General features: G+C 34.2%; 1 protein-coding gene across 1 annotated transcript; it reads right to left on the reverse strand.

Moving 5' to 3' along the window:
• Nucleotides 1-1,453: 1,453 nt before the first annotated feature.
• On the reverse strand, nt 1,454-8,136 carry LOC146957942 (Transmembrane Fragile-X-F-associated protein). Its single transcript, XM_085739610.1, has 14 exons — nt 7,866-8,136; nt 6,316-6,406; nt 6,131-6,215; nt 5,942-6,011; nt 5,113-5,182; nt 4,250-4,319; nt 3,537-3,582; nt 3,193-3,445; nt 2,887-3,092; nt 2,677-2,751; nt 2,477-2,537; nt 2,238-2,318; nt 1,902-1,981; nt 1,454-1,784 (listed from the first exon to the last, which is right to left on the reverse strand). The coding sequence occupies exons 1-14, from the start codon at nt 8,000-8,002 to the stop codon at nt 1,706-1,708; spliced, it is 1,404 nt and encodes a 467-aa protein (XP_085595736.1). The 5' UTR covers nt 8,003-8,136; the 3' UTR covers nt 1,454-1,705.
• Between the last annotated feature and the right edge of the window lie 5,853 nt (nt 8,137-13,989).

The raw sequence follows: 13,989 nt of genomic DNA on the forward strand, positions 1-13,989 counted from the left end.
GATCCTCTATTTCAGAATTTTTTACCAACCCCAATTTGATGAAATGACAATAGATTAAGTGGACATGAAAACCAAGAGTCTAATTGTTTGAGAGTCTCAAGAATTAGGGTGTTAAAATGAGTCGTGACCAAGTATACAAAGGCAAAAGAACATCAATTGAAATGATATAAGCGACTGCGAGTGAATAATTTATTGTCACATCATCAAATTGGATGGTCAAAATCATGAATTGATCAAAATTTTAGAGATTGAGACCAAAATTGTGCAATTAAAAATGGAGACCCCAAAAATTACGGTGTGAACAAAATAGAGCGATCGAGTTAATCAAAACGCTTATAATAGTGTCTTTGTCAACCCACTTGGGTTGGCTCTGTTGATTTTGGATCTTGAAGTGTGCTCCTTTCAAGGTTTTAGGTTTTTTTTTTTTTTTGTGGTGGCCGGGTTCGAACCCCGGACCTTGCATATTTTATGCATTGTCCATACAAACTGAGCTAAGCTCACGAGGACTCAAGGTCGATCGACTAGTTTAGCTTCTTCAAAAAAGTGTCTATGTCATCTTTTTGTGTCAAGATATATTTTCTCTCTATGAAATACAATAGAAAATAGAGCTTCTTTCCTCACCTACACCTTTCTACAAAAACCATACATTTTACTTGGAAGTTTACATCCAGAGGGCAAAGAAACTGTATTTTTCTCCAAAAGTATACATACTTCGTGAGGATAAAAAATAGTTTTTATTTCCACAAGTATGCTTTGGAAGAGAGTTTGAGGGATGACAAAATAAGTTCCCCTAGAAACAAGTACTAGCTTATTGAAAATGAGAAGTCACTAGTGCTGCTTAAATAAACCAACTAAACGTGACCTACCAATTACTACGCTTTACTATATTTGATAAAAATAAGTTACAAGCTAGTTGATAAACTATACAAGCCAATTTATAAACCTGCCTCCACCATCATGGTACATCAGCCAAGCACCAATATCGACATGCTTGCCAGCCATCACACACACCCATGAACTCGTCTAGAAACAGCCATGAGCTCAACGCCATTGCTTGTTGCGCTTGACACCGCAAGTTTTCTTTTCAACTCTTTCCTAGTTTGTTCATGGATACCTCATAATTTGCAAGTTTTCTCTAACGATATGCTTTGGAATTTATAGTGTGGTACTTGCTGTCCAGTTAAACATTAATTACACTATAATAAAAGTGCACATACAGAAAAACACAGTGCAATATCATGAATCAATCTCCACATCAAACAGCATTAAGTGACTGATTGATACTTCAGACTCAACTTAGTAGCTGCAACCTCAACCAAACATTCAACAAAGTTTCCTTTGACTATCATAGGTATTTATTTTAGTATTTAATACTCACTCACTACAAACATGCCTCAGTGACAGCGATATGAATCCTTAACTGCGCATGGTAGCATTCCTAGTTCATATAGACTTCAACAAACATCTTGCGTTATATATATAACAAAATTCAAAATGACTGCACCAAAAACGAGCTTTCAATATTGCAGCAATGCACAGTTTAAGGGAGGTGGGGTTGAACTTGCAAAGAATGTTTAAAACTATGTACAACTTCTGATGTTCATCATATCTATGAGCAGATACATTAATCACACTTGGTGCTTGCCTCATCTAAAACCACAAGCCATTGTGAGATAATACGTATATATTTTACAGTGAACTCAGTCTACACATCATATATAGGCATCCGTTCTTCGATTGTCCCACGGCAGATAGGGCACTTCTTGCATTTTTCGCAGCAAGTGCTGTTAAACACATCAGAAGTCAACCAAAGGCAACAAAAAAAAATCAATTACTTTAAGCCTAAGTCCCTGAGATATGTATCAGTGCAGTGACACAAAGGTATTAGACTGAACTATTACCTGCAAAGAACGTGATGCTTGCAGGGAAGGAGGACCACATTAATCTGCTCTTCAAAGCAAACTCTACATAAGATCTTCTCCTGATATATTTAGTGATCAATTTAAAGCGTGTTAGATCATGATACAGTTAACAGTTACTCAAGCACAAACATTGAACATAAATGTCCTTCTAACTAACAAGAATGCTACTCGTGGATGAATTCAGAAACCATTTTAACTGCTAAGAATTGCAAAGTTAAATCAAGAAGACAACTGTTCTCTTATGATGTGGTTTATTTACTTCTATAATTTTGTAATTTCTATTAACTGATATGCAATCAAGGTCAAGAATGTTACATTTTGAAGTTTTTCATATTCCTCCTGGCTGTATTTTGTAACTTCTGTCTGCTCACCAAGTGCAGCTTGAAGTCTCCAAATCTGCGAGTTATAAAAGAGCCGGTTATTGAAATGCATTATGTATGAAAAAGATTAAACATGCTTGTATACTTAGTTTAACTTATTCTTAATGAGGAAACTATTAAGTAAGAAATAACATGGTAGCTACATATTCTGATATAAGGAAATAGTGTCTTCACCTCCTCAACAAGTTCCCCTCTAGGCATTTTCTTCACTGTATCGGGGGAGAAAGTATTATACCTAAATAATAAATCAAATCGCATATCATCGTAAAGAAGTGTGAATAACACTATAAACCAGTAAAAATAACGCATAACTTATTGCAAACACATTATCCTCATTATACTAAAAATGGTATAATGTAACAGAGCGTACTGACCCTGAACTTCCAGCGCAAAAAAGTCTGGCTTCTTCCTCTCTACTTCCTTCGTCTATTGACCACCAACCTAGCAACCTGCCAAGAGGAGGAGTGCAGCCACCGACAAATTCTTCATGTCAGTTCAACAACGTTCAAGAATGTCTAGGTTCAGTCGAGAATCTATACCTAAAGATAAATTTGTTTTTCTACTAATCAAATCTAAACTAATACCTTGATCCGTGATTGAAAAACCCAAAGCAATCACGGGATTTTGATGATATAGATGAGTAGCTTCTAGGAATATCTCCATTATAGAGTAAAAGAACAGTCTTCTCTATTAATCTATATGCTGCAAATAATACTCCAGCTCCTTGCAACAGAAGAAGGGGAGAAAAAATTACCCAAATTGGTATATCTTTTGCGCCCGATGGTGTTCCCTGAAATTTAAACAACCAAAATGAGGAAAGAAAATCAAAGAATAAGGAAACCTACAAAGTGCAAGAGCAACACTGACATGGTTCTTGTTAGCATGTATACCTCTAAATGCATAAAAAGTAGTATTTGGAAAGCAATGAATGGAATTTTCATAATATGACCGCCAATATCCTGCAGACTGCAAAACACATTTTGCTGCTCATCTTCTTCAGTAGAAATAACTATGCCTTCTCTACTCCATTCTAGATATCTTATGGTATTTGACGACGAACATGGTTCTGTAATGTGACCGTTTCCATGAATTGTAGGATTGTGCCACTTCGTACAAACGAGAAACGCAAAGCATTGTGCAATGCTGCAAAAAAGATAAAATGGGTTAATGATGAAAAAAGTACAAGACTAATATGAAATGCTTAAAACAGTCTACCAAGAGATATCGACTATACCCATAGTTAATAAACAAGTCCCACCAGCCCAGGGCAGCAACATCACCTGCAGGTAATTGAGAAATTATTAGTAACAAATCACATTCAAACAGTGAGTTCTGCAATGAATCATATCAAAAATCACATTCAAACAGTGAGTTCAGCAATGAATCATATCAAAGTAACGGTGTTGTCTCACATGACGTATAACCATCAGATTATGATAAAAACAGTGACGGTTATGATTGAAATTTAATTAGGTAGTTTTCTACTTTTCGTTTATTTTTATTGAACAATAAATTGTCAGCAGTGTATCCTTTTTTATGGGATAGCTAAACCAATGTGATCAAGGTTTACTTTTAATATACACTTGCAAGTAGAAACCCCTAAACAGATAACCATGTACTAAATTAAGTCTTGCAATCCCATCTTTTGCAATCATTATTAGAAGGCTGACCCCAATCAAAATCTAAGTTTCATATGTTATTTATTAAATAAATACGAAGTTTATCAAGGCCAAAGAATAGTGTATTACAAACAGAGCTAATATCTGTCAATCTAAAACAAAGTTTTATACATCTTATCAAAATGTTGTGAAAAACTAACCAACTGCGCACTCAATTAGGATGCAGAGAGGTCAAGGAAAGGTAGGCAATGGAGTCTATGACATTACATTTCAAGAGTAAGTTAATTGCACAGTCAACAATTGTTTCAGAGAGGAAATTAAAGCTTACCACATATCTTTAGAAGGGTGAACACTGTGGCAGCAACAAAGAAGACCATGGATATTGAAATCCAGAAGTGCTGAAAAACAGAATCATACAATTCAAATTTAGTAATGAGCATTGGGAAAATAGAAAAGCAAGATGGCATAATCGACAGATTAAAATACTTGAAAATTTGTCTTGGTAAGTATTGAATAGTAAGGTAATGCCAATTATTAAGATGTCACAAATGGTTCTGACATAACAGGAATATCGCCAAAAATCAAAATAGTACTAAAGAAGGATAAAACAGAGAATTAAGGCTGTTTGAATTGAAAGAACATATTTGTTTTTATTTTCTGTTTTACATTGATAATTTCAAACATGTCATCGTGTCTTACTTTATTTCGTGTTTCTAATGTGTACAGGAAAGGTGAAAACAATAAAATATTATTTTCACATAGTCATTTACGAATTATTGAAAACAAGAACCAAAGTTAAAATAAGAACACATTTTGTAAATTGTAATTATTAGTAAAATCATAAAATCAGCACAGAAAGCATTTTTTTTCAAAACCAAACAGGTCCTTAAACTCTAATCACTAATGTATCCCAACAAAGATTAACTATTGTCTAAATCATACACGGCAAAGCTTTTAAATTATGAACACTTCTCAATCATATTGCTTTTTGTAATAATCACAGTCTAAAATACACCAGAGATTTGAACAAAAAATACTGAAAAACCATCAAAACAGAGTATTATAAATTGCCAAGTAGATGTCAGATAGGGTATTCGGTGCCTATTTCAGGAGTATCACTTAGGTGCCTTTATTCAATTTCAGAGCATATCATTGATCAATTAATTAATCAACTAATGAATGATATCTTACAGGAAGTGTTTCCCATACTGCTTCATCTGTCATATTTTCCTCATCTCCAGGCATCAAAGCCCTACACATCCTATAAAGATACATTTTTTGTCAATACAACCCCAGTTTGATAGAAGAGTATATAATAGTATTGAACCTTGCAGCTTTATAATTGATTAACATCGAGTCTAACCATGTGCAGCCTTACAATTAACTATTACAAGCTTATAAGTTATGACGCTTGTCAACAATCAAAATGATTTTCTGAAAATGCAAGTTATTTTGTAAATCGTTTCATAATGTTGAATGAATGTGGTGAATCTATTGCCAATTTTTTAAGACAGTTCCAACAGATATTACAAGATGGGGGACTATTGATGAGTTTAAAGATAAGTGCCAGCTCCTATTGAAAGTTTATCATAGAATTTGAGATTAGGGTGAAATTCAATCTCCATAAGACTGACTTGCAAGGTAAGAACTACCGAAACCTTATAAGCACTACTCATGTCATATTTCTAAGCGATGTATGACTAAACGCCCACCCTCACTCAGATCCGTATTGCCTGCTGCAGGATAAACATACAACGATCTCAGCCGTTAATTTGAGATTGAACAGCTTAAATTACAAAGTAACAAAATCAGTTTTAAGTTTTAAAAATATCGTCTGTTAATTTAGATCGGACAGCCAACATTGAAAACTGTGCAATGCTGTTACAGGAGCAGAAGGCTGCAATGAAGGTAGTCCAAAGTTGCCACATTTAAGGAGTCTAGGGACAGACCACAGTTTAGGCAGATTTGAAGCATATAGAATATAAAGCTTGGTAAGCTATAAATGGAACAAGACAAGTACCTGATGTTGTCAATCAAAATCATCAATTCAAAAGCGATGAGAGGTATGAAGACAATCTTTAAATTCACCACTGCATCATTAAAACAATCAATGAATTATAAAAGTACAACAATTCAACTTCATGTGAAGAGACAGTGATCAATAATATCCATGATAGTTGTGCCATAAGTCATAAGATATGTTACTTACCATAACTGCTCCCAAGATGTATACATAGAAGAAGCTCAAATGCCACCAGTAATGGTGTAGCTATGACTGAATGACAAGGAGCCCACTGCACGTGAACAAAATAGCTTTACATCAGCAACAAAAACCTTCTACAGGACAAAAAATTTGTCCACGAAACTGAGAAGACAATTTGAAGTGTGTCTTACTTGGCGCCCATGAGGCATCGAAGGAGCAGGCAAGGAAAACCTGCCTCGTGCTATCACAACATGAAAAAGCCAAAGAGGTAAAAATACAGTCCTGCCAAAAAGGAAGATATGTTATGATATAATGAACTTTGAAAGGGAAGAGTCTGTTATATAGCTTAATCTATTTCTTCTCCGTAATCTACAATCTGAGATTCACTACCCAACACCCCCACCTATCGATATTTAAGACATGATTTGAACTGGTAGCCCCTAATTTACATGGAACAGTCAAAGGTTTATGTCTGGTTAACTGCAACATAATATAAACAGCAGGACATCAACATGAATTCGATGCCCACCACACCCATACTGATACATCTCAATTTGGTTTATGTCTGGTTTATCCCAACAGTTTCTTTTTATTTTATTGAGAAAAAAAAGTCCCAGATACTTCTCTGGTATCTCTTCCATACGTCTTACCTAGGGCTGCTCACTGTATCCGGATAAGTAGTCCATCCCTAACGGATCCAAATCCGGTTATAAAAAAACATATTAGAATCTTACAATCTAAACACAAATTGGCACCCAGATATGGCACAACACAGGTCAGCAACTCTTACCAACTAGACACATTCTCAACAACATACGACGCGACATTGATCTGCATTAGTAATATTTAATTTTTTTTTTATCATTTTAACTATGTCTGTCCTAACTTCACATGCATCCTCAGAAAGGTGAAAACAAAAAAATTTGCTGCTCATTCCATATTTCATAGCACACCAAAATGGAGTCCCTCTTCACCACCGAGATTGTGATTGCGCACCGCAGGGGCAATTTTCCTTTGGCTTATGCGTCGGGTGCTGCTGAGTTGCCACTGTATTTTGTGCATCTGCTTCATCGTTAGAGTGGACATTTTCTCCAATCTGGTGTCTTAGTTTAGTTTGTTTCCCAAAGCTCCTTTCTAACTCTACTTTTTTGCCCATCTGTGAAGTTACTCTAGTTGCAAAGCTACGGCTTTGCATAGCTGATGCTCATTATGTACACTATTTTCACTATTGTTCATGCTAGTACCCCCGTATCTATAGATCTTATTACAGCTTGATAACTTGATACTAATTGAGCTTAAATGCACATTATATTTCACAATTCTACTAAATTCCCATTCCCTAATCAAACAAATTCTCTCCAATTTCACTACACTAGGACACAAATACAACACAAAGGGTAAAGCAGTCACCCTTACAGAGTCCCTATTCCAAACAAAAATTAATCTAACAAAAGAACAATAAATATATAAATGCAACAGACCACACAGCACGCAATTGAAGGGGTTAAAACACCCAGCATCATTTTCTTCAAAATTAAATAAAAATGAAAAATTAAAGCCTTGACACATGCATTGAAAGGGGGAAACAGAATTGAAACCAAAAATCATCAACAGCACAAAAACTCAGAATTTCAGGATAAAACTAGGTATGAATATGATAATTCAAAAGGTAAAATTTTGCATTGACCCTTTAATCCGTTTCTAGATTTTTGATCAAGGGTTGGTGAAAAAAAAAACTTACCACCATGAGAAAAGGAAGAAACGGTCAAGCTTGAGAACAAGGAGAAGAGAGAAGGAAAAGAGAAAAGCATGAGCTAACATAGCTTGAAGAGACTTGAATACCCTTCTCCAACTCATTACTCTTCTTCGAACCAGCATTTTTGTGTTGCCGCAGAAATCGCAGAGACTGAAGAGAGAGAGAAAGGTTGGTGAGTGAGAGAGACAGAAACAATGAAAAATCCTCGGAGGTTGCGAAGAAGAAGAACAAAAAAGAGTGTGCGTGACTTTGGAACAGGCACGAACAAACACAACTATTGCTTTTATTTTCTCTTTCCTTTTGTCTTCTGTTTTACGCCAAACCAATATTTTTTTTATTTCTCTCTGCGTTTCTAGTTCTGCAAAAGGAAGATATTTGTTGGACCAAAATACCCATTGTGTATTTATATTTCAAACTTTATCTTTTCTATGTAAATGGTGGGACCTTTTCTCAAAAAAAATGTAAATGGTGGGACCATAGGTATTGGTACGATATTTATTTATAGGATTAAGTATAATATACTCACTCGTTTTAAAATTAATGTCGTTTTAATAAAGAAAAAATATTTTTAAATGAATGTCATTTTTAGTTTTTATTTTTTAATGTAATAATAAATTTTTCTTTTCAATTGTACTTTTCAATTAATACTATATACACTACTTTCAAAATAGTATTATTTTATCTTTAATAAAAAACAAACCAACGGTTGATTAAGATAATTTGGCAAAATAACATCTATCTTTCTTTTAATTAAAGCATTTCTTAATATATGTGTAAAAACCTTAAACGACATTCATTTTAAAACGGATGGGGTATCAACTTTTTATTTTAATCTCTTTAAAAAGTTGCTTCAACTTTTAGTCTTTATAAAATTTTAAATCGTTACTTTTATCTTTATTTTTAAGTTAACTTTTTTTTAGGGAAAAAAAAAGTTAACTTAAAAATGGTTATCGTGACCTTAGCTCAGTTGGTAGGGACAACGCATGGTAATATGCAAGGTCCGGGGTTCAAACCCCAGCCACCACAAAAAAAGAAAAGAAATTGTATAAAAATGTGTAGAATATTGTAAACATCTTTCTTAAAAAAAAATAGAATTTTTTAACCATTGTGTATTTAGAATATTTTGTCCTTTAAAAAAAATGATATTGTGCATTTAAAAAATTAAAATGAAAGTTATGTAGGACCTACTACTTATTTTAAAATCTATGATCACAAACAAACTGAAAGAAAGTAAACGAGAACAACATTTTTCACAATTTCTCAAATTTGCCCTTCTGTGTATATATTATGGATAGGGTATTATAATTTTTTATTTAAAAAACAAGTATAACTTTTTTTTTTAATCTTTATTTTCCTAGTAGAAAGAGACCTTGGTAATTTCGAGTTTGATAAAAAAAAAAAATAAATCTGACTAAAAATTGTTTCACTTAAAAATTAAACTCGTATTTTAATATACACACATTTTATTCTTATTATTTCTTCACGCATTTTAATTCTTATTCTTATTTTTATACCCGCATTTTAAAATCTAAGGGCATTTGCACCCATCACCGGCCGCCCCGTTCCTAACATTTAATGAGTCGAGGCAAATTGTGAGAAAATGATCCTCTTAAATAATTATTTTTAAATTTGAAAATATTTCAATAATATACAAAAGAAATAAATTATTTCATTTAATAAAATACACCTTAATACATCATAACAGTTTTACAAAATATCAAAAAACTAATATTTTCTCAAAAAGTATATGAAGCGGTTTGTTCTAGCATTTTGAGATGTAAAATAATTTATAATCACATTAACAATCAATGTTCTCACATACCCTTCTCAATTGACAAAGTTGCCACTCGGTTCAATCTCTCTTCTGGCATTGGGGATCCCTTACCAACTTATAAATCATCCATCAAAGAGATCCTCATATTGACCGTGGAAGTTGAACTCATAATACTATTGGATTCATGACTATAATTATATTTACATGAAAAAATTATGTACTATTATAAACATAGTATAATCGTAGTCCATGAGGGATTAATCACTCATGTTTGAGGGGGATTGTTAGGTTCAAGTGCATGTGGTTTAGTTATACATCGATCATGGAAATGTTGGATGTGTAATAATGCTTTAAGACATTAGATAGAGATGTGGCGTCTCTCTCTTTTGTGGTATTGGAGTATTGACTTGTTGTTACTTCTGGTGCTCCCCGGACACCCCAACAAGTGATAACAAAACTCTAGCTTAACTTGATGGCACATCCGAAACGTGATCCTAATGTTCTGGATAAAGTATAGGATATGGATGACTCACATTTGAAGAGAAAATTGTTGTATTCAAGTATGAGTGGTTCGCCTTACATCATTTATGAACGAGTTAAATGTTAAATGTATAAGAGATATCACTCATATACCTACTATCTTAAAATTTTAGACGAAAATGTTGTCTCTTCCTTATAATCTTAGAGCATTGAACCTAATTGCTAGTGACGCTCCCAAATTTCTACAACATATGTATGTTACATGCGTCAACAATGGCACTCAGGGTTGCCACACTCTCCCTCATTCTCCCACTTGTTGATGAAGCTATGCTAATAAGCTCTAAATCCTTATTTTATTTTTTAAAACAAAATTGTTTGAATGTGTTTATTTTTCGTATTAAATGCATGATTTTGTTCGATATTTAGTTTCGAATTCAATTTTTTGTGTTGAAATGCAAATCTTCTTGGTAGGGTATTTTTCTTCTTGCTCTCTACCTTTGGATTCATGATAGTTTTTCTCCTTCTTTTGATGGGTTCGGTATAATAAACCATGTTATAGGTGTTCATTAACGGAGAAGACAATAATATTCTAACACAGACTAAAAACTACATTAAATGAGTTTAGCTCAGTTGGTAGAGACATGTATTATTATAAGCAATAACTGGGGTTCAAACTCTAAACACCCCACTTATTCACCTTGAAAAGGGTGAATTCTACCCACTAGGCTACTTGACCAAAAAAAAACTACATTAAATTATTATAAAACTAACTTATTCATTCATACTTTTGATAATTATTGCATTCATCAATTCCCTACTTATACAAGCTAAAATTAGTATATTCTCCAACCAGGGTCGTTCCTATGAAACATGAGGCTCGGTTCTATTTTTAAAATAGGCCCCAGTAAAATCAAAACGCAATTCTTTTTGTGTAGCTAAGTTTCATTAAAAAATCAGAATCAGAACAATTTTTAAACACGAAACAAAACAAAATAAAATTAAGTGAAAGAGAGGTGAAATTTACCTAACGGTGTCATTTGGAATGTCACTCATACGTCGTAGGAAAGGGAAAAACGAATGGTTTATGTGAAAAAGAAATAATTGTTGTGATTCTTTCAATGGGGGTGGGTATTATAATTTTTTTTTAGGCCCATAGTTTTTAAAGGCTCGGTGCAGTAGCGCTTCTTGCACACGCCAAGGTCCGGCCCTGTCTCCAACAAACTAAACCCTAACTTATCACATTGGATCTATATATATTCTTTTTTTTTTTGAGAGATCTATATATATTCTTTTAGAAAACATTATTCATATTCAACACTCTATTTAATATTCACTTTCTTATTGAATAAAATTTATGTGGGTTTCATATTTTTTTTTTTTGACAAAAGTAAACGATATTCATTCATTCAAATTGATAGAGTACATCGATACAATACAAATCCATATTCGCTAAAAACAAAAAGGATGAATTTGTGAACAAACTCACAGCATCCATGTTAATAGCATAAAACGGCAAAGTATCTATGCCTACAAATATGACTAATATGACTATATTTAAGTCTCCGGAATACTCATGTCTCCTGATCTGCAACGTTGACGACGCCAAAGTCAATGTCATTGATCGGATCTGCACTTGCTCAAAGCTAATCTTTCAACTTGAATCAAATAAACACAGCACGAAGGCGGGAAATCAAATAAACACCGCACTAAGACGGGAAATCAAAAACACACCACACAAAGACGGGAAATCAAAACAAACAGAGTCGTTCAGAGACGACGAAATCACAAAAACAAATGAAAGAAAACAGAAAATATGTGAAATCACTTATTTAATTAGGATAGAAGGAAAAAACAACTCGGATGGGTGATTTTTGGGTCAAAATTGACCCTAAATCACCCCTCTGACAAGAAGAAGAAGAAAAAAAAAACGGGGGTGACGGCTAGGGTTTGAGAAGTGATGACATGCTGTCATTACGTAATTTTTAGGACTTATTTTGACATTTTAATAGAGTTCTAAGCAACATTAAGTGTCCAGGAGCAGTTAAAAGCATCAAATTTGGAAGAACTGGAATGAAGCCATCGTACTGCGATTTTGGAATCGCAATGCGATTTCTTGAAGTCAGAGAGCATGTTTTTGAAGGTGCTGGATCGCAATACGATCCAGACAATCGTGATACGATGTCAAGAAGGGCTTTAAAGGAAATTAGGGTTTAAAGTACCAATCGTGGTACGATTTGTGCCATCGTGGTACGATTGTGGGCGATCCAGATTTGCCTATTTAAGCTGAAGTCAGTCTCAAACAAAGGGGATTACGATTTTGGAGAGCTAACGTGCGATTTTAACACCCAGAAGGCTGCAGCGGAGAGGATTTCATCATCTCTAACCCAGTTTATGTATGTTTTAATTCTTTCATTGATTATGTTATTTGTAAACTCAATTATGAGTAGCTAAATCTCTTAGAGATTAGGTCAGAGATGAATCTATGTAACCCTAATTGATCATATGTTGTTGTGAAACTCTATTGTTTATTAATGAATTTCTAGTCTTTATTCAATTCAATTGTTCTTAATGCTTTTTATATCCTGATCAAATATAAACATGATTTTGTGAGATCGAATGACTACTGACCATAGCATTCGACTTAGACCTAATTGAATTGTTCTAATAAACATGGTTAGTCTAGGAATAGATAATCGTTTGTTAGTGATATTAGGTTAACGTTCATAAAACCTTCAAGGATTATTAGACCACCTAAGGAATTAGGGGCTGTAGTTTAAGAAGAGGGTCCTAACTCAAGGGATTGATTACGGCTAATTTGTTAACTATCGTGAAACTAGAAAATCATTAGTAATAATAGGTGCAGTAACCAATTAGGGGAAACATAGAGGATTCGAAAGACCTGATCTCATCTCTCTCCATATTTTCTTAACCAAATCTTATTCTTTTATTTGATTTCTTAAAATCAAACCAAATCTACTGCCTAGTGGCAAAACAAAATAAACTTTTATACATCCTAATTTTATAACGCAATTGAATTATTGAAGTTAAAAACAGTCCTCGTGGGATCGATATTTTTACTACTTCGATAGTATTTGGTGCACTTGCCAGAGATCTATCAAGTTTTTGGCGCCGTTGCCGGGGACTGTTGATTTATTTCAACAAGGCAATTACGTTATAATTTAGGATTTCTGCAATTTAATTTTCTGTTTTTAATTTTATTTTTCTGTTTAGTATTCATTTGATTACTTTGCATTGTGCAGTGCTACTAAGGTATTTTGCTGTTTATGCGAGGTAAAGTGAGTGCCGACGATCTCGAATTTAATCCAGAAATTGAAAGGACTGCTAGAGCACTCCGGAAAGCTGTCCGGTTGCAAAGGTTAGCTCATTCCGTTCCACCGGGTGTTCGAGAACAAACACCGGAGCCACTCTCAACTGAATCTGAAACATCTGCTTCTCCTAAATCTGTTATCATGGGAGAACCTGCACCAAGACCTAAGCTAGGAGACTACGGGTTAGCTACTCATCGCGGTCAACTGACCCACACTTTTCAACCGGCTAACCCCGTTGCTTTCGACATCAAGACAACTGTCCTCAACGGTTTGAGGGACAAGCAATTCGATGGGACTGAAGCTATGAGTCCTCATGAACACTTGAGCCGCTTTGCTGAAACTTGTGAATTTTGTGTGCAACCAGCCACCGTGACTGAAGCACAAAAGAAACTAAGGCTATTTCCTTTCACCTTGACGGGAAAAGCAAAAGATTGGTTGCTAACAATTCCAAACGGGACTGTCCAAACATGGGAAGAGTTAGAGCTGAAGTTCTTGGAGAAATATTTCCCTATGTCTAAATATTGGG

The sequence above is a fragment of the Medicago sativa genome, chromosome 1, assembly GCF_051527215.1.
Source record: "Medicago sativa cultivar Bolivia chromosome 1, Bolivia_mono, whole genome shotgun sequence".
NCBI classification, from domain to species: domain Eukaryota; kingdom Viridiplantae; phylum Streptophyta; class Magnoliopsida; order Fabales; family Fabaceae; genus Medicago; species Medicago sativa.